General features: G+C 44.4%; 1 protein-coding gene across 6 annotated transcripts in view; it reads left to right on the top strand.

The window, feature by feature from the left end:
• Positions 1-4,191: 4,191 nt before the first annotated feature.
• Positions 4,192-25,198, top strand: part of FAXC (failed axon connections homolog, metaxin like GST domain containing) — a 78,058-nt gene continuing 57,051 nt past the window's right edge. Inside the window, exons 1-4 of one of the 6 annotated variants that reach the window (XM_070376565.1) lie at positions 4,245-4,263; positions 5,273-5,394; positions 10,807-10,942; positions 21,165-21,361. In XM_070376565.1, coding sequence (XP_070232666.1) covers positions 5,288-5,394; positions 10,807-10,942; positions 21,165-21,361 — 440 coding nt within the window. In that variant the 5' untranslated portion in view covers positions 4,245-4,263; positions 5,273-5,287. The other 5 variants (XM_070376564.1, XM_070376566.1, XM_070376568.1 and 2 more) reach the window with 5 other exon arrangements.

The following is a 25,198-nucleotide window of genomic DNA, read 5'->3' on the forward strand; positions in this document are numbered from 1 at the left end:
TTTACAATAAAATACAAGGTAACGTTATCGAGTAAACTATTTATTTTTTTTAAATAATACAGATAGTTAAAAAAATAGCATACTAAATTTCATTACGTAAGTCCAGCAATAATGCTAACATCACATCCTACTCAACAGCAGAATCTTAAATCTCTTAAGCTATATTTTGAAGCGTGAAGTATAAAATCTTGTGACAATGTTTTCAGGGACAAAAAAAACTTATAAAATATTTTACTCATTTGTTTATGCTCTTTGTGTTGGTTCCTATAAAAAGGTGCCGTGATACCACTAGTCCCTCCAGGACACCCTGGTTTCTCCCTCTTCTCCTCCTAACACCTCACCCCCACCTCTCCTTCCACGTGGCTTCCATCAGATTATCTTCTCAGAAGGAATATGCATTTCTCACTGTTCTAAATGCTTTTCTTGAGTCTTGATTCATTTTCTTTCCATTTCTGATTCTACTACTCCACCAACCCTTTTATCTATGTGTCTGGTGTCCAAACTCATCAAGAATGGTGACTTAATGGGTTGGTTAGGAACCATTCAATATGGGGTTCTGTCTCTTTGGGGCAGAGTTTTCAATGCTACTTGTAAGCTAGTGTTCCAGATACAGTATGGTCCGCTTCACCTGGAAGCTTGTTAGAAATGCAGAATCTCAGACCTCTCCCCAGAACTCCTGAGTCAGAATTTGCATGTTAACAAATCCCCAGTGACTCATATACACGGTAATGTTTGAGAAACACTGACCTAATTGCCCCTTTTGATCACTGTGGCAGATTCCCAGATGACGCGTACACAAGGTTTGGGAAGCACTGATTGAGTTGTCCCTTGTCATATTGTTATGACCAGGCTGCAGAGTCACATGATAGGGACATAGCACTGGCTGTGCAAGGAACTAAGTCTACCTTTCTCAAAAGGTGATAGCGCAACAGGAAGGCATGTTTGAGGCTTTGTAGCCATCGGATTTAGACGTGGTTCAGAAGACTGAGACACAGCTGCTAAGCTGCTGCTAAGTCACTTCAGTCGTGTCCGACTCTGTGCGACCCCATAGACGGCAGCCCACCAGGCTCCCCCGTCCCTGGGATTCTCCAGGCAAGAACACTGGAGTGGGGTTGCCATTTCCTTCTCCAATGCATGAAAGTGAAAAGTGAAAGTGAAGTCGCTCAGTCGTGTCCGACTCTTAGCGACCCCCTGGACTGCAGCCTACCAGGCTCCTCCATCCGTGGGATTTTCTAGGCAAGAGTACTGGAGTGGGGTGCCATCGCCTTCTCCGACTGAGACACAGACTAATGTCTTAAAGAAGAAATACCATGGACAGCGCTCGACCACTGGTCCTTGGGATGAGAGCCTTTGTAGGCGGTGGAAAGCCCAAACAAAAGGCAGCTGGTGTGAGACATACTGGGTTTGTCTCTATCATTACTGGGCTCTGGGAATTGAAATTGTTACTTTACCTCTCTGAGCCTCAGTTTTCTCATTTGTAAAACAGGAATGCCAGTACTCCTTTAATACATAGTTTTGGCAAGTTACTGAAAAATGTATCATTAGACAAATAGGTGTTCAATAAATGTTAGCCCCTTCCTCTTTTTTTTTTCTTTTTTGTCTTGTAATAACTTAGTAGTTAGTAAAATAAGGTCTTTGAAAAAGTAAAAATAAAAAGATGCCTATAGCTTGGAGTTAATGTCCATAGTTATGATGCCAAGGCTGTCAGAATTGGTACTGGTGGTGGGGGTGTGGAGTAAAGAGTGTGCCCACTCTCGCTGTCAAGGTCTTCATATTGTATCATTACCTGAAGGAGCTCTGGAAGGGGAGCTGGAGGACAGATGTGCTCAGATCAACTCTCTATATCTTCACCCTGCAGTGCGGGGAGTGGGAGGCTGCACAGGCACTTGGGCTTGAGCCTGGGATCTGGCTTCACACAGGGGCCTCTGAGGAGCCCTTGACTGGGAATCAGTCTCCTCAGTTAACCCAGTTGTGTTCACTCCCCCGCTGGGTGTTAATTATACTACCACCCTGGGGGCTGAGGCACTGCCCCTGAGACACAGGCTCCCTTCTCTCTTTGACTGGATTGCACCCCTTTGTGGTGCAGCCTTTCCATCTACAGCCCTGTCTGATTTTGCACAAAGAGCTGGCTAAGGCTTGCATCGCTGCTGAGACTTTAACTCTAGCGGGTTTTCTTGTTTCTTCAAGCTTTGTTCTACATACTCATGCCAAACTTTTGCTCAACTTAGGTCTGTTGACTTCTTAGATCCTACTCTACCTTCTTTCACCTTTATTTGAGCCTGAATTCCAATACTCTTTTCTATGCTATGAATCTAAAAGCTAATTTTAATCTGCATCAGATCATTTAAGATTATATTTTAACTTCTGTTACAGGATTTTATTTTACCTACACTTGCTTTTAGTGGCTTCCCTTGTGGTTTAGTTGGTAAAGAGTCTGCTGTAGGAGACCTGGGTTTGATCCCTGGGTCAGGAAGATCCCCTGGACAAGGAAGTGGCAACCCACTCCTTGCCTGGAGAATTTCATGGACAGAGGAGCCTGGTGGGCTACACTCCATGGGGTCACAAAGAGTGACTAATTTTCACTTTCACACCTGCTTTTAAAGATATTCATGTCAGGGAATTCCCTGGTGGTCCAGGGCTTAGGAATCCACACTTCTACTGCTGAGGGCTCAGGTTCAACCTCTGGTTGGAGAACTAAGATCCCACAAGCTATGTGACTCAGCAGGCCCCCGCCCCCCCTCCCCCCGCAAAAAAAGACATTTACTTCAGAGTAGCTCTGAAAATTTAAACCATACTTGAACCAAAGGCCAGATAATGCTCATAATTATCTGGTTCTCCCAGGACCACAGCAGTGGCCAGCGGCCTCCATGAGTGGGTGTGTAGGTCTGCTGACAAGAGCAGCTGTGAGAGTGCAATGCATTCTGTGGATCCCAATATTAAATTTCATCTAGTTTCTAACTTGCTTTCCGGGTACAGGGTTTGCCAGTGCTGATTCTCTCTTTTGCCTTCCATATTCCTCCCTTCAAGGTAATTTACCCCCATCCTTGTGGCTGGACTCAGACTCAGGCGAATAATTAGGGGGATATTAAATGTTGGCCCAACATGTAAAGAGAGCAAAGGCTGAGTGCCACGTGAGAAGGACACAGAAAAACAATGGAGAATCCCTGATGCCAGAGCTCCTTGTCCCGTCTCTGCACCCGAGCTTTTCTGCCCTGATCCCACTGCTCCCCATTCTGCTTCCTAGGCAGCCAGCCTCCTGGTCCTCTCCTAGAATGTGGTCTGGTGACAACTTCTGTCTCTCCAGCAGGCCCTTGACTCCCACTCCTTGCAACCTGTTCATGAAAGGTTCCACCTCCAACCACACGTTCTGCTTCTTTCTGAGAGGTCACCTAAATGGCTACCTCGGTGATCTGTTCCAGTCCTTCCTGTGCAAGTGTGCTTGGGCCCCAGCCTAGCCAGCCCCTCCCCTTTTCTGGTTGGGACTGACAACACGCCCGGATTTTATTAGCTATATGGCAGCACTCACTTGGAGAAGGAAATGGCAACCCATTCCAGTACTCTTGCGTGGAAAACCCCATGGACGGAGGAGCCTGGTAGGCTGCAGTCCATGGGGTTGCTAAGAGTTGGACACGACTGAGCCACTTCACTTTCACTTTTCACTTTCATGCATTGGAGAAGGAAATGGCAACCCACTCCAGTGTTCTTGCCTGGACAATCCCAGGGACGGGGGAGCCTGGTGGGCTGCCGTCTCTGGGGTCGCACAGAGTCGGCGGACATGACTGAAGCGACTTAGCAGCAGCACTCACTGCCTATTCTAAGTGGCTGGCGTGGTAGGGGAAGTATCAACAGAAAGGGGGAGTCCCCCCTTCACTCCAATCTCCCCTCCCTCATACAAAAGCTTAGATTCCTATATCCATCCATTCATCCTAAGAGTGATAACCCCTACTACTTGAATTTTTTTCAGTTCCTTTTAACAATTTTAAACTGTCCATGCTCTTGCTAAAATTTGTGTGTACATCCTACACTTCTATGAAGCGCGACCCTGTTCTTAGCACGAATGAACTTTTAAAAATAAAGTTAAAGGCAAAAACAATTCAACACACGCGCACACACACACGTTTGACAGATTTTCTGCACCGAAAAGGAAAAACACCACTTCCCCCGCCCACTGCCCCTCCCCGGGCCCACCCTGCTCCATCCCTAAGTTCCCTGATAATGATTTCCAAGGGGAAAGACTAGGACTTGGGCTGTGTCTCTCAGAGGGTAAGTCTCTCTAGGATACACTTTTGTAAGGGTACACTTTCGCTGTTGTTAAACCAAACATCTCTCCGGGGGCACATGGCCAAGACCCAGGTAACCGTGTACTGTGATAAGAGTGTTTTTATAAGTTCTGCAAAGACACGGCGCTTTCCCGATGGCCAGAACAATGTAATTCGCGACCTGGCCCGGGCCCTGGTCCCCGGCTCGCGCGGGGCGGTGTCTCGGGGGAGCTCCGCGCGGCCCCAGGTGAGTTCTGCGCGCGCCCCGCTCTCGCGCTCGCGGGAGGGGCTGGAGCGGAGGCGGAGGACAGGCCGCGGGGTGCGGGCGGGGGGACGGAGATCCGGGCCCGACTGCAGCTTCCTCCGAGCGGAGCCGCATTTCCAGCCACCTCCGCAGCCCTGCCCTCGCGCGCCGAGCCGTTCGCGGCCGTGCCGCCTGGAGGCGCGGAGCCCGCCCGGCGCGCCCAGCCCTGCAGCTCCGGCCGGGGCGGAGGCCGCCGGACCGCGGAGATGCGGGGCGGGGGCAGGGCGCGGGGTAGGTGACTTTATCCCGCCTCTGTTTCCCTGCCCCGGGGAGCAATGACATCACGCGGCCTTCTCCCGGCGCCGACACAAAGAGCGGCGCGGAGAGGCCGCTGCGGGGGGAGCCGGCGGCCGCCGCTGCCGCCCAGGGCCCCCGGGCCCCGCCGGCCAGGCCCGCCGCCCGCGGCCCGCGCCCTCCCTCCTCTGCCGCCGCCGCCGCCTCGGTCACCGCTGCCCGCGCCGCCCGCGACCCCAGCGCGCCGCTGAGCCCGCGCCCGGCCGCGCCGGCCCCTTCCCATGCGGGCGGCGCGGGCCCTGGGAGGGGCGCCCGCAGCCAGCCGCGCAGCATGCACTGGGGGGTTGGCTTTGCCTCGTCCAGGCCGTGCGTGGTGGATCTGAGCTGGAACCAGAGCGTCTCTTTCTTCGGCTGGTGGGCCGGGTCCGAGGAGCCCTTCTCCTTTTATGGGGACATCATCGCTTTCCCTTTGCAGGATTACGGTGGGATCATGGCAGGGCTGGGCTCCGATCCCTGGTGGAAGAAAACCCTTTACTTGACCGGGGGAGCTTTGCTGGCCGCAGCTGCGTATCTGCTCCACGAACTCCTGGTCATTAGGTGAGCCGGAGAGAGGGCCCCGCGCAGGGGCGCAGAGAGGGGCACCTGGCTAGGGCCGGGCCGGAGTGAGGGGGGACCCATGCCGGCCCCTTGGTCACGCTGCCCAAATGCCCGAGTCCTGTCCTTCTGTTTCGCCAGAAGACAGTCCGTGGTCACCCGGCCATGAGGGGCAGTTTCGAGTTGACAGGAGAATTAAACTGGTACCGGGAGGGGAAAACACTTGAATCCCTATCGTTTGGTGCTAAAGCAAAAATTCTCTGGGTTGTTATGGAGCATACTAGTATGTTATGAAGATCATAAGTGCAGTGTGTTTGCGACAATAGAAGTAGGCCCTGTAGAAATACTAAGTTACATTTTTATGAAACGCCCTGTTTGTTTATAGATGATCATGCTGGAATATTAACCACTCCTTAAAGGTTAGTTTTTCATTGTCCCTCCCCAAGTGTCACCATCATCAAAAGGCTGAAATTGCACAAGCTCCAGAGAGCTCTGGGTCCCTGTGAGGGATGCACAGCGGAGTGTGCGAGTTTGATGCAGCCTTAGCCCGGTTATCTGCTAACCTGGTATTTAAAGCTAAGCACCATCTTCAGGTTTAAATGCCATTGTTGTGCGAACAGTAGGGGATCTGAGGACTGAACGAGCACATGGGCGTGCACAGGAGTTGCCCAGTGCCGGAAACACTTGGATCTGCTGCCTGCCGCAGAATGTTTACAGGATTGACACGGAAATATCAGAAAATGGAGGCCCCGGCTGTTGGTACATTCAGCCGGACGCCAGATCTTTGAATAGAATAATACCGTAGGCTCCTGGGACTAGTGGTTTGGCTAATTGGTACAATTTATGGTTAAAATTTCCATGCGTTTTAGACCTGTCTCTAGGAGAGGACCAGGAAGAGCAGTTTTCAGTATCTCAAAATGTCCCTCTTGGCCAGTATTTTCTAAAGAGTGAGAAAATGTGTCTGCATGCCTTTTTCCCATGGGGAATCCTACACAATAGGTTTATAAACAAAGACAGTGATAGGTGACCTTTAAGGGGCCTGCAGGGATTCCAGGAGGACATTGTGACAGCCTAACAGGTATTTGGAAAATTTCTAGTCTCGGAGAGAGGAAATTATTTAGGTCTGGGGAAGTGTATTGGCTTGCATATTTAGCCATAATTGAGAAGTTTTACTTTAAGCTTATCATTGAATTCTCTGACTTAGCACAGTGTCTTGAATATCGTTGAACCAAATTTTAAAAAAATTACATGAATCGTTTCCCTAGATTATTTTATATATTTGCCAGTTTTAGGACTCAATTTCAAGTTAGGTTTCAAGCTATATGAAAAACGAAAACATCTGTGCAAGTAACTGTCACCCACTTGTTCTGAAATTAGATACCTGTCCAAAGCCTTTTGAGGATCCTGAACCATGTGGCCTCTCACCAGTCTTCCACTCTGAGGATGGAGTGAGGCACAGTTTCAGGGGACTGAGTCTAAAACTTGCTTAAATGACCTTGCAGAAATGGGGAGGCGGGTAGGAGAACTCAGAGTTGACCCTGGGAGCAGGCCATACCGTGGTAGGTGTGGTCGCAACTCTCAAGAGCCCTCTGCCCACTTGGATACTTATTTGAGAAAGTATTTTTGGTCTTTGGTTTATTCACTTTTGTTTCTTGACAAAAGTTTATATTGAGTAGGGAAGCCCTGTTGTAATGCAAATAATAAATAATTGCCCATTTTTGAGCCCTTAGTAGCGGGCTCTGCTTAGAAGTGCTTTACCTTCCTGATTGTGTTTCGCCTCCTCCTCTGCCACTACCATTGACTGCTTGATCTCCACTTCGTAGATGAGGACATTCCAGCTGAGGGAGGTTAAGCGATTTGTCGGAGAGCCCGCAGTAAGAGTAGTGGGATCCAGGTTGAAATCTGAGAATGTGTGTCTCCAGCGCCCACACTGTTACCACTTTCTCCTAACAAGCACTGATTTGGGAGTAAGTTTTGATGGTAGAAAGAAAGGAGAATTGGGGCAGTTCCCAGGGAAGACAAGCCTGTGGCAGCGACCTGAGTTTTTGACAACTGCTAAGGGCACAGAAGGGATAGGGAAAGAAGACCCAGGAAAGTGGGGCACTGAGATTCGGAGGTTACAGGATAGAGACCGTACCTTGATGGGAAATCCAAGTTTCAGTTGTCAGTGTAGTTTAGGCAAAAACTCAGAACAGTCTGAAATACATGGGATGGAAAACCCATCTTGCAATGGCTACACTGTCTGAGTTTATTGGCAATCATAGTCTTCACCGCTGCACTTGGATTTCCTGCTGTGTTGACTTAACCATAATCTATGGGTACATCTCCAGAGTGGATAGTAAAGTTGACAGGTGAGAATTATTTAGGATGTTTACTTAATGAGTACTGTATAATAACTAAAGCAGGTACTTTGGATTTTTCTCGTATTTTTCCCATCATGGTATTTTTAAAGAAATACAGTCCCAGTCCTTTACTTTATTCTCTCCTAGTGGAAAGAGACTTGCAGCTCTCCTGAATTCAGTCCAGCGTTTGGAAATGTGTTGTTTGTAAATTGTATGGTACCGAAATGACTTGTTACCCACACAGCTTGTCTGCACTAGGCACAGGGGCTCAGCCTGCCCTAGAAAACTTAGAGAATCAGAGCAGCCCATGGGTCATGTGATGTCTGTAAACTAACAGCCCATCAACAGTACACAGAGGCATGGTCATCTGTGATACCCTTCACCATGGGAGTAGGGCTAGTCTTGCTGCTCGACAAGTGTTCTCTTGTACAGTCCTTATCATAAGGCCACTTTATGTCTAGAGTACCTGCTCCTTTGATCCCATGTTAGAGAGTTTCCTGATGTTGAGGGAGGGCTCTGGAGCCAGACTGGGTTCAAATTCATTCTGCCTTAAACCAACCATGTAACCTTGGACCCAAGAGTAAACTTGGTTACCAAGTGTGAAATGGAAATAATCTGTGAAGTAGGAATAATAATACTAGCCTTCCTCACAGAGGTGATTACATAAGTTAACATGTGACATGATTAGCAGAATCAGTTAACTGTCAAATCTACAGAGTCTGGCCTTATAGTGAGCATTGGCTAAAAGTTGGCCATCATTAGTTATTATAGGCTTTCATCAGAAAGTTCCAGACTTGAGTGGTCTGAGTCAAACTGGCTACTTTAATAAAATTAACTGGGAAATTGCCCATTTTGGTGTAGTCGAACTGCTTGTGAGTTTGGGAACTAGAGTTATTAACAATTTGATCTTAAATTGATACTCCTTGGGCAAATTACTTAACCTCTCTGAACTTCAGTTTCCTTGTCTACTATAAAATATAAGTATGGTATAATATACTAAATTTAGGGACTTCCCTGGTGGTCCAGTGGTTAGGGCTCTGTGCTTCCAATGAAGGGGGCTTGGGTTCAGACCTTGGTCAGGGAACTAAAATCCCACATGCTGTGTGGTGTGGCCAAAATAAATTTTTTCTAAGTACTAAATTTAAGCTATAATGATATTCACTCTATGGTGTTACTGTCAGAATGAAATAATATATATAATGTACACAAAGTCATTGGCATATGCTAGTCGCATCCATTTTTATTATGATAGGGCCCAAATTAACCATCAGAATTAGGTTGTTCTGGCCAATGGGCAGGGAATTTTATGCTTATCTTTTCTTCTTTCAGTTCTTTAATTTTTGCCTGGCTGAATTTATATGAACTTACTCTGACTTGAATTACTTGACTGGACAAGATCAGTTAATTGTCAAATCTACAGTTTGCATTTTCTAGAAACATAGTCTAAATGGCTTCTTAACTTTAATATCTGACCTCCCAAACATCTCATCTAAATGAAAAAGTTTGTTTTATAGCAAGTATTGTCAAGAGGCAGCAAATATTTTTATTCTTTTGACTAGTATTTTCAAAATGAGTTGTTTTTAACTCTTTAAGCAGGAATGACACTCACATGCTAAACTTCTCCAAGACAGTTTGTTTTTCTGGAGATTCTGCAGGAAATGGGCATCCTTGTGAAGCTGATACGAAGAGCCTGCCCTTACTTGCTTGGGGAGAAGGATGTGTGGGATTAAACTGGGAACAGTGTGAGAGAACCCGAGGCTCAGGGAATGCCAAGGAGGAAGAGTGAGGTTTATCTGACTCAGAAATGGTTGGGTAGAGTGAAAGATGGAGGTTGCAAAAGTTTCCGAATATGGTGTATGAGTGGCGTGTGTGGAATGAGATTTTGTTCCTTAAGGGGATAAGACCATATCTCTTTGAATGAGAATGAAGTCCACGGCTGGTACATAGTGTTTGGCAGCCACCAAAGGTTTATAGATACTGTCTTATTTAGTCCTCACGATGAAGGAGGCAGAATTGGTATGGTCCTCACTTTCCACCTGAGAGTGTAGACGAGGTCTCAGGTGACATAGCTAGTAGGAAGTAGGGATTGCACTTGACCCTACGTGTCCAGAAGTAGAGTCCAGCATTCCTTCTACTACATGGCGGCTGTTGAAAAGCTGTACCAAGAAAGTCCTCATCACCCAGAGAAGTAGCCAAAGGAAAAGATAGGTGTGTGGATGAGAAAGAAGAAAGGGAAAAGGTGGAGGTTCGGGGGTATATGCTGTGTGGTGAAAGTGTGGAGCCTTGAAGGGAGAGAGGAGGAGAGAGCACCCAGAGGGTAGGTTCCTGGGCACCACGGGTGAAAGGCCAGGGGAGGGCACTAATGGTTTGGAAGAGGGATCAGCAGAGTCGAGTCTCAGGTTCCCTGCAGACTTGAGTCATGGCAGAGCAGATCTGCACTGTTCCTCTGAGGTCCTGTGGGTGAAGAGACTGCTTCAAGGTACAGACTCATAGTCGAGAACGTAGGTTCTGACTACACGGTTTAATCCAGGGTCTGCCATTTACTAGCAATGGGACTTTGGGTAAGTTTATCGTCTGTGCCTCAGTTTCCTCATCTACAAAACATAGATAATAGTGGTACTGATCTCATAAGGTTATTGTGAAGATTAAATGAGATAATACCTGTGAAGCCCTTAGAACAATGCCTGATGCACAGTAAGCACAGAATACCTTTTTTTTTTAATCCATCCAGCTTGTCCCTGGCAGGTAGATGTAGCCAGGAGAAGAGGTGGACCTATCCCAGAAAGTATACCTCCCATAGGTTACAGGTGCTAGAGAGAGGGTGACATATAGTTACTCCCCTGAGCCCACGCTGTGAGCCTGTGCCATCATGGTAACAGCAGACTTTGTGAGGTTCTCTTGTGTTTTGACCAAGCTTTCCCCCTCAAAGTGCTTCTGGGTGAGGTAAGGCCCTGTGACAAACAGATGTATTTATTCCTTGAGGAGCTGCAGCCTAGCAGGGACCTCTGAGGAACTAAGGGAATCACATGTATAACACATGGATTGTTCTTTTTTTCTGTTTTGGTTTTGACAGGAAACAGCAAGAGATTGACTCCAAAGATGCTATTATTTTGCATCAGTTTGCAAGACCTAACAATGGTGTCCCCAGTTTATCTCCTTTCTGTTTGAAAATGGAAACTTATTTAAGGATGGCTGACTTACCCTATCAGGTACTTGCGTGCAAATATGTTTTATCCTCGTGGCAGCAGTATTGGCTGGCAAGGCAGGGTGGTGGGTGATGGGCGGAGGGGAAGTACTTACTCTCACAGTGGGGCAAGGGTTTGCTCTTGGTGCCAGAGGAAGTGGATATGAAGCAGCAGTGCCCAGTTCTTAGTAGATGCTCAGGAAACTTAGTTCCAGTCTTTTGATTTTTATATCCAGTTTAATGAGTGATCTCATTAAATCCAGAAGGGTCTGGATTTTTCATAGGTTTCAGGCAGGGACCATGTTATTTTTCTCCTGACAAAGAGTATTCTTTGGTTAATAGTGTGGATAGGCCTGCTGGGCGGCTGTAAATAAAGGTGGGCCTGACATGGTTCTTTCCTTTAGGTTTCTATTTATTGAAAAAATTGTATTTATCTCTCATGAATCTTGGGGGCAGAGGATCCAGCAGGCCACCAAGGAGATATTTGCAGATTTTGTGAGTTTTTCCCCTGGAACTTTTCGCATTCTCTTTGGGTGATTGTCAGCGAAACACTTGCTTATTTCAGCCTTAGAGAGGGAACGGAGGAATGAATGCATTGAAAATATACATGTTTTTCTGAGTAAGGCTGGAACTGTCTCACAGATTTGACAGGCTGTGTTTTCATTGTTGTTCAGTCATATTTTTTAAAATTCCCTTATGATTTTCTTTTTCACTTAATTTCTAGCCATAGGCATCAGAAAAAAACAAACTTCAATTTTGTTATTTTTTTTTAATTTTATGGTCACAGCAGGTAGTCTTTGTGATATGAATTCCTTGGAATTAACTGACACTTTAGCTTAGTGTATGGCTACTTGTTACAAACGTTGAGAATAGAGACATTCTCTGAGAGCAGAGCTCTTTTTATATACTTGTTTGAGCATGTTTAGTGTATCATTTAGAACCGTTATATCTGTTTATTTTTTGTCTGCCTCCTCTAGCAGTTTCTGGAAGGACTGAGTTAAAATATTCAAGTATATTTTTTGATTTGTCTCTTTCTTGTCATTCTGTCTATTCTGCCTTTAGGTAAGAGTATGTATATATTCAAGGTTATATTGTTTAGGGCCATATGATATGAAAGATTACATCTTTTACTGTTTTATTTCTTTTTCTGGTATATAGCACCCATCTCTGTCCCTTATGAATTTTTTAACCTTGAGTTATGTATTATCAGATATTCAGATTGAGTCTCCAGCTTATTTGCCTGGAATATCTTTCTTCATCCTCTTTCTCTATTTTTTTTTTTTTTTTTGTATTTGTCTCTTGTAGGCAATGTATTAGTTATAACCAATTGGAGAGTCCTTAATTGGTGAGTTTAATCCATTTTTACTTGTAATGATTATTTTATTAGGACATATTTCTAACATCTTTAATATTTTTTTCCTCCCTCTACTTTTTTTTTTCATTTTCTGCTGTCTAATAGGTAAAATTTTTTTTCTTGTCATTTAAAATAAATCTATTTTTGTTCTTATGGCAGTTGCTCTTAAGATTCAAATTCGTGTTTATTTATCCGTACTCACTTCTTATACATGTCAGAATCTGTGTTTGCCCTCTAATGATACAAGTCTGCTAGTAGGTTCATGTTAGTCTTGGGCTTCTTTCTTTTCAGGGCTCATTCCAGGTGTGTTGCTATTACCTCATGTTTTAATTCTGGAATTCTGGAAATCCTTTCTCTTTTTATAGTCCTTTTTTTGGCTAAGAAAACTTACCAAGTTATTTGACTAGCCTTATTTCCCATATGTCTTATCCTACAAGATTTATTTATGTTTTTCTATAAGTACTTCTTTGATGAATATTTTGAGTGAGCCTTTATGGGGCAGACCTTCAGTGGATTTGCATGCCCCAGAACGTCTTTATTATGCTGCACTTTTGATACATCTGTGTCCAAAGTTCTTTTCCTTTGGTGCTTTAAAAATATTACTCCATTGTCTTTTTGCATTGATGTTGCTGCTGATAAGTCTGATGTTCATCTGGTTCTCTTTCTTTCTTTTTGGAAGTTTTTAGAACTTGCATTTATGCTCAACTCTTTTTTTTTTTTTAATATCTATTTATTTGGCTGCACCATGTCTTAATTGTGGCAGACGAGACCTTTTAGTTGAGGCATGTCGGATCTAGTTCCCTGACCAGTGATCGAACCCCGGCCACCTGCATTGGGAACATGGAGTCTTAGCCACTGGACCACCAGGGAGATCCTTAATCTCAGCATTCTTAACTATCATCATTCTCTGGCTTGGTGTGGATTTTTATGTATTTTCTTTGGTCCTTTATATACGCTTTTCATCTGAAGTCTTTAATCTCTTTTTAATTCTGAGAAACTATCTATGTTCTTCACGTATTTCTTTTTGTTTTTTATTTGTTTGTTTCCCCTTCTTCTTTCCTGTTCCTGATTATCTTGGAATCTGGATCCTGGAATCTCTGCTTTTATTTTCTGTTTCTCTGAACCTATCCTTTATCCTTTATTCTTTTTCTCTTCCTCCTTGGAGAATTCATTTTTCCGAGCTTCCATTGCATCCCTCTATTCTCTTCTTGTAACCATCCTACTATTTATCTCATCCATTGTGTTCAACTTTGCGTTTTTCTTCTATTTCCCCTTGGTTTGTATTACAATCCCTTCCTTTATCCCTTGGAGGATATTTCTTATGCTCATTAATTAAATTAAATTAAATTGGTATTTCCCAATCATTCTGCCTTATGTTGTATATATTCAGTGTGCTGCCCTTGTCTTAGTTACTGTACCCCTTAGATGTCTAGTTAATTTGGTTTGAGATCTCCTCTTTCCAGGGATGTTAGCTTCCCTGCCCAGGACTTTGCACTGGGAAAGGTCTAAAGCTTAAGATGCAGGCTGTGTGCCTCTGAAGGAATATAAGTAAAGTAGGGAGGTGAGCCCCAGGCATCCCCACACCACTGAGATTCCTCCAGTTTGCTGCATTTCCTTCAGATGATCAAGGTTCAACATTAAGCTCTTACAAAGTAGTAGCATTGGGAGGGGTGGTCTTAGCAGGAAGCAGAGCAGCTGGGAGGTTAGAGAAGAAGTCCCTCATCTAGCCAAGCTTTTGGTTGCCCTGCTAATGATATTACTCCTCCAAGTCCTACCTCCCAGTGGCCTATGCTTTCTGAGCTCGTTTCTCTACAGAGAAGGCATGTGGGGTAGAGGGGTGTGGCACTGATCTTCCTAAGGCAGGGCTGGGAGAGTTGAATGAAATGCTCAGTTTGGTCACTGGTCCTCTGGGAATATGACACTGAACCTGGATTTCAGTCTGGGAGATCTGGGAGAGCAGAAGGTGCTGGAAAAGATTGAAGGCAGGAGGAGAAGGGGACAACAGAGGATGAGATGGTTGGATGGCATTACCAAGTCGATGGTCATGAGTTTGAACAAGCTCTGGGAGTCAGTGATGGACAGGGAAGCCTGGCATGCTGCAGTCCATGGGGTCACAGAGTCGGACATGACTGAGCAACTGAACTGAAGGTGATCCAGGTCTTAGACTCACAGAGGGTCTTTGTAAGTGGAACTGGAATGCAGGGGGTGAGTCTGGAAGAGAGGCAGGGAGATTATTCAGGATTTTGGAAGCCAGCAATGGAGGAGAAAATAGCAAAAGACCCCACAAGGCTTGAATCATTGTTCAATTGGATTTGAAAGACCCTTGTTTAGCTCGGTGTGGACAGTCAGTGCTTGAAGGTGTGTGTCACTGAGGGACTCCCATTGGAGGGAGAGACTGCTCCCCAGCGGCTGCTTGCCACTGGTCCCTCATCACTATGACCGCTTTTGGACATGAGGGCCCAAACCTGAATTTTCTGCTCTGTGGCCTCTCCTGGCTTTCTATATTTCCTGTGCCCCCCATCCTTGATGAGGTCATCCTGTGGGCAATGGTGTGGCAGCTGCCACGCTGTGTTACCTTTTCCTTCCCTGGTGGCTCAGACAGTAAAGAATCCACCTGCAATGTGGGAGACCTGGGTTTGATCCCTGGGTCGGGAAGATCTCTTGGGGAAGGGAATGGCAACCCACTCCAGTATTCTTGCCTGGAGAATCCCATGGACAGAGAAGCCTGGTGGGCTACAGTCTATGGGATCACAAAGAGTTGGACACTAACACTTTTCTTTTAAAAGAAAGAAGGTAGATGATACCATTTTTTTTTTAATTATTTATTTTTGCCTGCACTGGATCTTCACTGCTGTACATGGGTTTTCTCTTGTTGTGGCTCCTGGGCTCTAGGGAGCAGGCTCAGTAGCTCTGGTGCATGGGCTTCGTTGCTCCGTGGCATATGGGATCTTCCTGGATCGAATCTGTGTCTCTTGCATTGGCAGGAAGATTCTTCACCAGTGGACCACCAGGGAAGTCCTGCCCTTTCCTTGCTTGCCTTCAAGCCCTCGAGCTCTAAGGGCTCTACCAGCAGCCTAGCCACCTCTGGTCATGTTTCAGGCTTCTGCTTTTCATTAGTATAGCTGGAGCAGCTGGACACACGCCTAGCTCTGAAGCCTGGAGAAACCTTCAAGAAGGGGACTGCTTACCCCTTCTAAAATTATTATTTCCTGTTAAGTTATATTTTTTATGAAAGGAGTGATATTGGAGTGTTTCTTCTGTGAGGTCTCTATGGAAAATAAATGAAGTGAGTGTTCATCGGGGTAGGTAACAGGAAGATGGTTTTATGATTTAGAAAGGGATGCTCTGATTCCGTCTTGGGGTGGGGGTGGGGATCCTTTGAGACCTTGTGCATCCTCAGTGAGGGTTTGTGTTGTTTCTGGTGGCGCCTGGGAAGTACTATTTGGGCTCTCTGCTTGGAGGATCAGTAGAGAGGTATTTTGTCATCAACCCAGGGAGCACTACCCTCTGCCCCTTCTTTGCCCTGTGCCTTTTAAAAAAAGATTAAAATGTCATGTTCCTAAGAGCATGACTTTATATTTGAAGCTTTTTTATTTTTTAATCGAAATGAGACAGGGATAAATATTTGATGACCATTAGTAGGAACTCACAAGGGTTTTCTTAAAAAGCCTGATGTATTAGTTGCAGTTGTTAGCTTTTTAAAATAAGAATTGGTAGATGAATTTTTAAAACTTCATTTTGTTATAATTATAGATTCATAGGAAGTTACCAAAAAGATGTAAGGAGGTCCTGCAGATATGGTGATTTTTTTTTTTTTCAAAATGAAAACAGCTTTACCATTTGTTTTTTTTTATTACATTTGGATGACATGGCCCTTATAAGAATTTTAACAATTTCAACAAAGCGTCAGTGGAAAATGAAAATTGATGATATCTTACTAGCTGGAGATTATCATCACAAATACTTCTGAGCATCTTTCCATACTTGTTTTTAGACATACATACATACATAAAGGGCTTCCCTAGTGGCTCAGATGGTAAGAATCTGCCTGCAATGAGGGAGACCTGAGTTTGATCTCTGGGTCGGGAAGAGCCCCTGGAGAAGGGAATTGCTACCCACTTCAGTATTCTGGCTGGAGAATCCCATGGACAGAAGAGCCTGGTGGGCTACAGTCCATGGCGTCGCAAAGAGTTGGACACGACTGAGTGACTTTCACATAAAGATACCTGCATCATTTGCCATAACTGATTGTATAAGAAGCATGTATTTCACGCAATCCTTCTTTTTAAATCTGAGAAAGAAAAGAGAAGGAAATGGCTCTTTTTGAAACTCTCTGCTCTGGTTCTTAGCCCTAACTTCTAATGTTCTATTTGTTTGCTCTTTTTGTCTGTACACCACACTCCTGCCCTATACCACCCCACCATCTTTTTGTTTTGGAAATTTTCGGAGCTACAGACAAGTTAAAAGAATAGTATGTGAACATCCATATGCCCTTCCCCTAGACTCACCAATTGTTAACATGTTGCCTTCTTTCCTTTACTTCTTTTTATGTATACCTTTATGAAAAAAAATTTTAATGCAACATTTGAACATAAGCTGTAAGAATCTCAACACTTCACCCCTCCATACTTTAGGGTGCATCTTCAAAACAGAAGGACATTCTTCTACAAAACTATAGTGTGTAGTTATAAAGGGAAGTACTCAGATTTTTCCTTTCTGTGTAGGGGAAACCAGTCCCTCCCTACTGTGTGTTTCTCCCCATGAGTCTCCTTTGCGACTCACATGAAACACTTCATTTCTGACACTTCTGGCCAAACATGAAGCCCACAGCAGTCAGTCCTCTCTGACACCAGCTGGACGTTGTTATTCAGTTGCTCAGTCGTATCCGACTCTTTGTGACTTTGCGACCCCATGGACTGCAACACGCGAGGCTTCCCTGTCCATCACCATGTCCTGGAGCTTGCTCAAACTCATGTCCATTGAGTTGGTGAAGCCATCCAACTGTCTCATCCTCTGTCGACCCTGCCTTCAGCTGGACAGCCTACACTTTAGTTCAATCCTGACGCTACCCAGAGGCAGCATCAGATTCCCTGGGTTAAGTCCCACAAGACTGCCCCCTGGTTTAGATGCTAGTCGCAAGCCCAGATTGTCACCTGTGCTTCTGACCAACTGACTGTAGATCAGAGGTTCTAATGACCCCTCCTTAGGTTTGATTACTAGGCTAGAGCAGCTCACAGGACTCAGGGAAACACTTATGTTTACCAACTTACTGAAGGATTTGATAAAGGATACAGATGAACAGCTACATGAAGAGGGACATGTGGGAGGGTCCTGAGTAGGAACGTCCGTTCTTGCGTATTTGGGAGTATCACCCTCCCAGTGTGGATGTGCTCACCAGCCTGGAGGCTCTTCAAGCCCCATACTTAGGGGATTTTGTGGAGGCTTCCTCAAGTAGTGTGCACATGTGTGCTAAGTCATTTCAGTCATGTCTGACTCTTTGTGACCCTGTGGCCCGTATGACCCTATGACCCTGTGGCCTGTAGCCCACCAGGCTCCTCTGTCCATGGGATTCTCCAGGCAAGAATACTGGAGTGGGTTGCCATGCCCTCCTCCAGGGGATCTTCCTGACCCAGGATTGAACCCGCATCTCTTAACATCTCCTGCATTGGCAGGTGGGTTCTATATCACTAGTACCTGGGAAGTCCTCCTCAAGTATTTATGACCAGTTAATAACTCCATGTCCAACCCCTCTCTGCTCTCTAGAGGATGGGGGAGGAGGTTGAAAATGCTAAGGTTCTAATTGTGACTTGGTCTTTCTGGTGACCAGTTTATCCAGGAGCCCACTCAGAGTCACCACCTCAAAACAAAAGGTTTTCCTCATGCTCTGAACACTTAGGGATTTATAAGGATTTTAGGAGCTCTGTGCTGGGAGCCAAGGGCAGAGACTAATGCATTTATTTCTTATTCACAATAATGGATGCATGAATTTTTTTTCAACGTGTTGCATAATCCACAAAAGGTGCTAAAATTTAGCTCAAATTTACCCAGTGGGGGACCTTTCAAGATGGTTCCAGAGGTGCTGTGAATGTAATGGATATAAATTTAACTGAAAAGTTTGGGGCACTGTGGCCAGTGTAGCACGTCAAAGTTCCAAGATTGGGATTTCTCTGAAGGTTGCAAGTTTTGAAATGGGGATGGTGATGTCAATACTTCTGATAAAGGCACTCTGTCAAACACATTGTGTGCATTTTCTCATTTAATTTTAGCCACTGCTATTATCCTAACGGGCTTCCCAGGTGGCAATAGTGGTAAAGAACCTGCCTACTAATGCAGAAGGCATAAGAGACGTGGGTTCGATTCCTGGGTTGGGAACATCCCCTGGAGGAGGACATGGCAACCCACTCCAGTATTCTTGCCTGGAGAATCACATGGACGGAGGAGCCTGGTGGACTACAGTCCACAGGGTCGCAAAGAGTCGGACACTACTGAAGCGACTTAGCGTGGCATAGCATATTATCCCAATTATATATAGATGAATCCAGGGGGATTAAGGGAGACCAGGGAGGTTCAAGGTCACACAGTGACTAAATGAGGGCACCAGAGTTTTAAACCCAAAGCCTATGGCTTTCACTGCTGTGCTAATAATGTAGTGTAAATGTAGATGCATTAATCTCATCTAGGACAGACTTGCAGGTGGAGACATCAGCTTGGCAAAGATAAAGAGGATTTACCTCTTCATCATTCTTCTCAAAACTACTTTCAGAAACTGTTGTTGGTGGGCCAGTCAGACTCCAATTGCCTAAATAAAATTAGACCAGGAGTTCTTTAATATGTTTAAGGAAGTTAAGAAATATTAAGTATTATTTAAAAATTATATAGATTTATTTTAAAAGGAATATAACATTCAGAAAAATTGAAATTCATGGAAAAAAGATTACCGTCATCTCACACTTAGTTTTACTGGTTACTTTTGTGTCTCTTTTTAAAAATATTTTTTGAATTCATCTAATCTTTAGATATTTTCATAGTATCTCTAAAATGTTGTCTCCTGCTTCCTGGAGTAGGAAGTGGCAACCCGATCCAGTATTCTTGCTGGAAAATTCCATGGACAGAGAAGACTGGTGGGCTGCAGTCCATGTGGTCACAAAGAGTCGGACACAAACTGAGCGTGTGAACGTGCGCGCGTACACACACACACACACACACCCGCCACAAGAAAGCATATGTACAAGTCTTTGCATGGACATATGCTTTCTTTTCTCTTAGATAAACACCTAGGAGGGAAATGATTGGATTGAGTGGCAGGTGTGTACTTAACCTTTTAAGAAATTAACAAATGGTTTCAAAATGGTTGTACCATTTTACATTCCCATCAGCAATGTCTGAGAGTTCAGTTTCCTCCACAGGAACCAACATTTGACTACTAGTCCGTAGTATCTGTGGAGAAGGCAATGGCACCCCACTCCAGTACTCTTGCCCGGAGAATCCCATGGACGGAGGAGCCTGGTGGGCTGCAGTTCATGGGGTCACTAGAGTCGGACACGACTGAGCGACTTCACTTTCACTTTTCACTTTCATGCATTGGAGAAGGAAATGGCAACCCACTCCAGTATTCTTGCCTGGAGAATCCCAGGGATGGGAAGCCTGGTGGGCTGCCATCTATGGGGTCGCACAGAGTCGGACACGACTGAAGCGACGCAGCAGCAGCAGTCATAGTCTCTGAACTGTTGACTTGTATGAAGTACCAGGAGAAGTTTGTAATAATATGATTAATTTAAGCTGTGTAGACCACCCAAAACTGGATTCAGATTTAAAAATCAACTTTGAGGTTCACACAGTCCAAATTTACTGAGAAAAGCAATTGGATAAATACGATCATTATCACAGAATCCGCTCCAGCAGTGTGGTTAAGATCTTTTTATACAGGGATCAGAAGATGTTATCCTGTCATTCTCAATGCTTATAAACTCTGACTTCACCCCCACCTCCCACCAACCCCGTTTTGGGATTAGAATCTCCCCTGAGACACCATAAAACTTCTAGTGTGGGTATAAATCAAAGGGAGGTTGTCAAATGTACAGATTCGTGACCACCTTTCCCTGGATTCTGACTCAGTGATCTGGGTGTGGGCCTAGGAATCTGCATTTTCATAGGCACTGGACTTGAATGTGTTGGGTGCACTTTGTTATACCCCGCTGTTGTAATTTCTGGGACCACTTGTTTGCAATATAGTGGTATCATGATAAGCATTTTCAAGTGTAAGGTACTGTTACAAGTGAGGTTTCTGATCAGTAGCCCTATCAGTATATGCCTCCTTTATTTTCAATTTCTGTGTTTTTAGATTGTTCATAAATTATAATTAGACTGACTCTGACCAGGATGAAGATGATTTCAGCTCTCATCTTCCTTTCTGCTCTTAAAACAAACAAACAAACCAGTAAGCCAGAACAGTAAGGGCTTCCCTGGTGGCTCAGATGGTAAAGAATCTGCCTGCAATGTGGGAGACCTGGGCTCGATCCCTGGGTTGGGAAGATCCCCTGGAGAAGGGCATGGCAACCCACTTCAGTATTCTGGCCTGGAGAATCACCATGGACAGAGGACCCGGCAGGCTACAGTCCACAGGGTCGCAAAGAGTCAGATACAACTGAACGACTAAGCGCACACAAGCCAGAACCATGATAAAATGTATGGGAGTAAAGTAATATTTTCATGTGAGATAAGCCTTTTTTCCCCCAGATGAACTGTTTATCCCCTTAAGAGTTTTTATGCTGATTTCATTCACTTGAATAGTGCAGTCACTATCAAATATACTGTTGGAATGTTTGTTTCTGTTGACCATACAGTGAAGTTTAAATAAAACTTTGCTTTTCTCTTTACAATTTACTCTGCTTAGAATTATTTTGGTGGAAAACTCTCTGCTCAAGGGAAAATGCCTTGGATTGAATATAATCATGAAAAAGTTTCCGGGACAGAATTCATAATTGACTTTCTGGAAGAGAAACTTGGAGTGAATTTAAACAAAAACCTTGGTCCTCATGAAAGAGCCATCTCCAGGGCAGTGACTAAGATGGTGGAGGAGCATTTCTACTGGTGAGTCCCCCCAGGGGCCTGGGTGGGTGTCTAGGGCACGTCCCCATCATGTGAAGCAAGCCAATGGTTTCACGTTTCAGGCCCGCCCCCCCCGCCCCCCACCTGCTGCACCTTTTCCAAAGTGTTCTACATTCTGACCGACTTAGGGGTCAAAACTATGACTGTTAAGTCTCTAGGTATCTAGAGCAGAATTGACGTTTTCTGTTGAGGCCCAGCTAGTACATATGTTAGGCTATTTGAACTACATTTGTCTGTGGCAACTACTTAATTCTGCGGTTTTAGCGCAAAAGCAGCCATAGATGATACACACATGAATAAGCATCACTGTGTTTAAATAAAACAACAAAAGCACTGACATTTGAATTTCATTTAATATAAAATACTGTTCTTTTGATTCTTTTCCCCCTCAACCATTTACAAATATGAAAACTTCTTAGCCCATGAGGGAGATAGACTGGGCTTTTTACAAATACGAACTCCTGAATTAATGTTGCATCAGATACTCAAAGGAGGGAACAGAAGACTAAGGCAGATAGAAGTCTCAGGTGAAATAAATTATGCAAGCTTTGGCAGAGTATTGTCAGTTTTCCCTGTATGACAAGAGCTTCTCCCTGATCCAGAAGTAAAGCTTACTACTGTTTTCTGAGTACCTTTGCCTTGATTGGCTGACTCCTAGCTTGTACTTTGTCCTGATTGGCTGACTCCTAGCTTCCATATTCCCTGAGTTTGAAGCATTGCAGACACTGTGTAGGTTAGGTGCCCCTGTTTTGCAGGTGGTATGCTGCTGTGACATTGCATGAGTTAGGCAGACTTGGTTCTTCTTGCTTTACAATCTCATTGAAATGTGGGTTTTTTTTTTTTTCCGTTTATCTTCTAGAGTTTTAGCCTTTCTATACATTCCAATAGGTAAGAAATATTTTCTCCCTGATTTCTGCACTTCATCTTGTTCTAAAGATTTAATAAAGAATTGCTGAGTCCACTTTTTTGGGCATTAATTGTTACTACTAGGTCATTGCTCACTGAGTAGCTTTCACCTCTTCCACGGAGACTTACAGTCAATGTGGGGTTGACTAGAAACTTCTTTGGCTTCACATTCCTATTTCATACATTCAGCTCTTTCTAAATGGAAAACTTGCCTCTTGAATTTTGTGACCTTCTGCTTTTTTTCTTTTTCCGCTTTCAATTCTTGCCCACTTTATTCCAGGACTGACCTGAAGCATCACTTTCTTCTCTTTCTCACTGCAGAGATGAAGGTGGTGGGAGGAAGGAGAGAGTCAGGCAGAGTGGAGGCAGGGCTGCAGATCAGCGTGGGAATGATCACAGGCTCAGTGTGGTCTGTTCCTTATAATACTTATGGAGAACTGCTTGCCCTTCCCTCTCAAAAAGTGCAGGGGTTACAGGGTGGACCAAAATGCATGAGTGCAGGTCATACGCTTAGCCTCACACAAAAGCCCTTGGGGGACAGAGTCGTCTCACTTGCTCGCCTGGGGTTGCAGGTCCTGCTCCGCAGTAATCAGGAAAATGAAGAACCAGCATAGGGCCACCCAGGCTCTCTGTGCCTTCTCTTGCTAAGCCGCCACCCCCCACCCCCAAGTGCTACTTCATTTGATGGATAGGCCATTAATATGGAGAGCTAGCACTTTTCAGCTGCCTGAAAAGCTGAAAGCCTTACAGTTAAGTTGGTACTTTTGCGACACTCTTTGATTTCTGTGTGTGCTGTGTGTGCGTGCATAAAATTTATATTCAGCTTAGAAATCCAGCAAGATTTCAAGGATCACCTGTCACTGCTTCTTGCTCTGGGTGTTAGTGACGTGTTATGTATATTAACTTCCTGAGAGAAGTTCATCTTCTGTTCTTCCCTTCTCTTATTTTCCTAGTGATGTGATGAGGGGGCAGGGTGTGGTGGGGAGGGCTGGGAGGGAGCCTTGGGAGGTGGTACTCCAGTGGGTGAGAATCTTAATTTTACAGATCACAAACCCCCAAGTGCTTGGGAAGTTGCAAAGGTCATATGTAGATTCTTCTCTTTTTAATTAAAAAATAGTAATTTTAAATTAGTACTTAAAAATTTTTTTTATTCTTTTGGCTGTGCTGGGTCTTCGTTGCTGTGGGTTTTTTTCTAGTTGCTGGCGGGGCTACTCTCTAGTTGCAGTGTGTGGGCTTCTCGTTGTGGTGGTCTCTTGTTGCGGCACATGGGCTCTAGGTTGCCAGGGCTTCCGTAGTTGCAGCATGAGGGCTCAGTAGCTGCAGTTCCCAGGCTCCAGAGCACAGGCTCAATAGTTGTGGCACATGGGCTTAATTGCTCTGTGGCATGTGGGATCTTCCTGGATCAAGAATCAAACCTGTGTCTCCTGCACTGGCAGGTGGACTCTTTACCACTGAGCCACCAGGAAGGCTCTTAATTAGTATTTTTAAATTAAAATACAAATAGCTTACTTTTTGGGGTTAGCTACTGTTTCGCATTTGTGTCTCCTCAAGCGTTTATTTGAGAAATGAATAGTGAAGGTGAGAGGTCAAGTCTTGATTGAGATACAAATATCCAGTGACCTTTCAAAAAAAAAAAAATCCTAGTTCCTCCAGTTTCTTTTAGTCTTCAATAGCAGAAGGAAAAACAAACTTTCTCTGTTTCTTTAACTTTCCAAACCTTTAGCTAACTTCTTGCTTTGGGGAGATCCTGAACAGTCTTTCTTGAGAGCTCTAAATCCCAACACTCACCCCCTTTACCCGGCGCAATCCATGGTAAGAAAGTGCATGCCTGTGGAAACCGGGGGCCAGCATAGGGAACTGACCACAGTATGTAGGAAAATATTACAAGTATGAGCTTTCCATGAGAGCTTGTTGAATTTTGATCATCGATGAGCTCTAACGTTGTGTTTATACTTACAGAAGTGTAAGAGGGAGAATTAATTATTGGACTCAATTGATTCAGTTATCTGGAGTTTTCAGATATGTCTGTCTTGGTCTGAAACTTTAAAAATACTCTACTTCAGATATGGTTTTCTGAAAAACAAAGGCTCCTGATATTATATAATGAAAACATTATCTAACATCATATAATTCTGAAGCTCTGAATCAGGTCTGTACAAAAAGCACACTCAGCTATAAAGTGGTTTTTTCTTGCACTTGAAATCCATACAATTATATCCCACTTGCGTTATAAATACTATTATTGAAGATGAAGGACTCAGGTTTTTTATCCCCTTTATTTCACTGGATGCTAAAGTTAAATACAGGGAAGCCAGAATAAAGCAAAGTCTGAGAGACTTGGGGTCAGATTACTGGAATGAAATTGTTTTGATAACAGATGCTATAGTGGCTTCTAGGTGACATACTGTCCCCTTGTGGACACTACTGAGTATTGTGTGTGTGTGTGTGTGTGTGTGTGTGTGTGAGCAGCTCAGTTGTGTCGACTCTTTGTGACCCCATTGACTGTAGCCCGCCAGGCTCCACTGTTCATGGAATTCTCCAGGCAAGAGTACTGGAGTGGGTTGCCATTTCCTTCTCCAGGGAATCTTCCCAACCCAGGCAATGAACCTGGGTCTCCCATATTGCGGGCAGATTCTTTACTTTCTGAGTCACCAGGAGTGTCTTAAGCTCTTCTAATCTCAATTGTCAAACTCCCTATAGTCATAACAATTTCACCCATAAAAATATAGATGTTAGAAAAGAGGATTCAAATCACTTCTAGGTTGGCTATAATTAAAATATTTTTGATGTGGACTATTTTTTAAAGTCTTTATTGAATTTTTTGCAATATTGTTTCTGTTTTATGTTTTGTTTTTTCCCCCCCTTGAGGCATATGGCATCTTTGTTCCCTGACCAGTGATCAAACCTGCACCC

Source organism: Bos mutus, chromosome 9, assembly GCF_027580195.1.
Source record: "Bos mutus isolate GX-2022 chromosome 9, NWIPB_WYAK_1.1, whole genome shotgun sequence".
Classification (NCBI taxonomy): Eukaryota; Metazoa; Chordata; class Mammalia; order Artiodactyla; family Bovidae; genus Bos; species Bos mutus.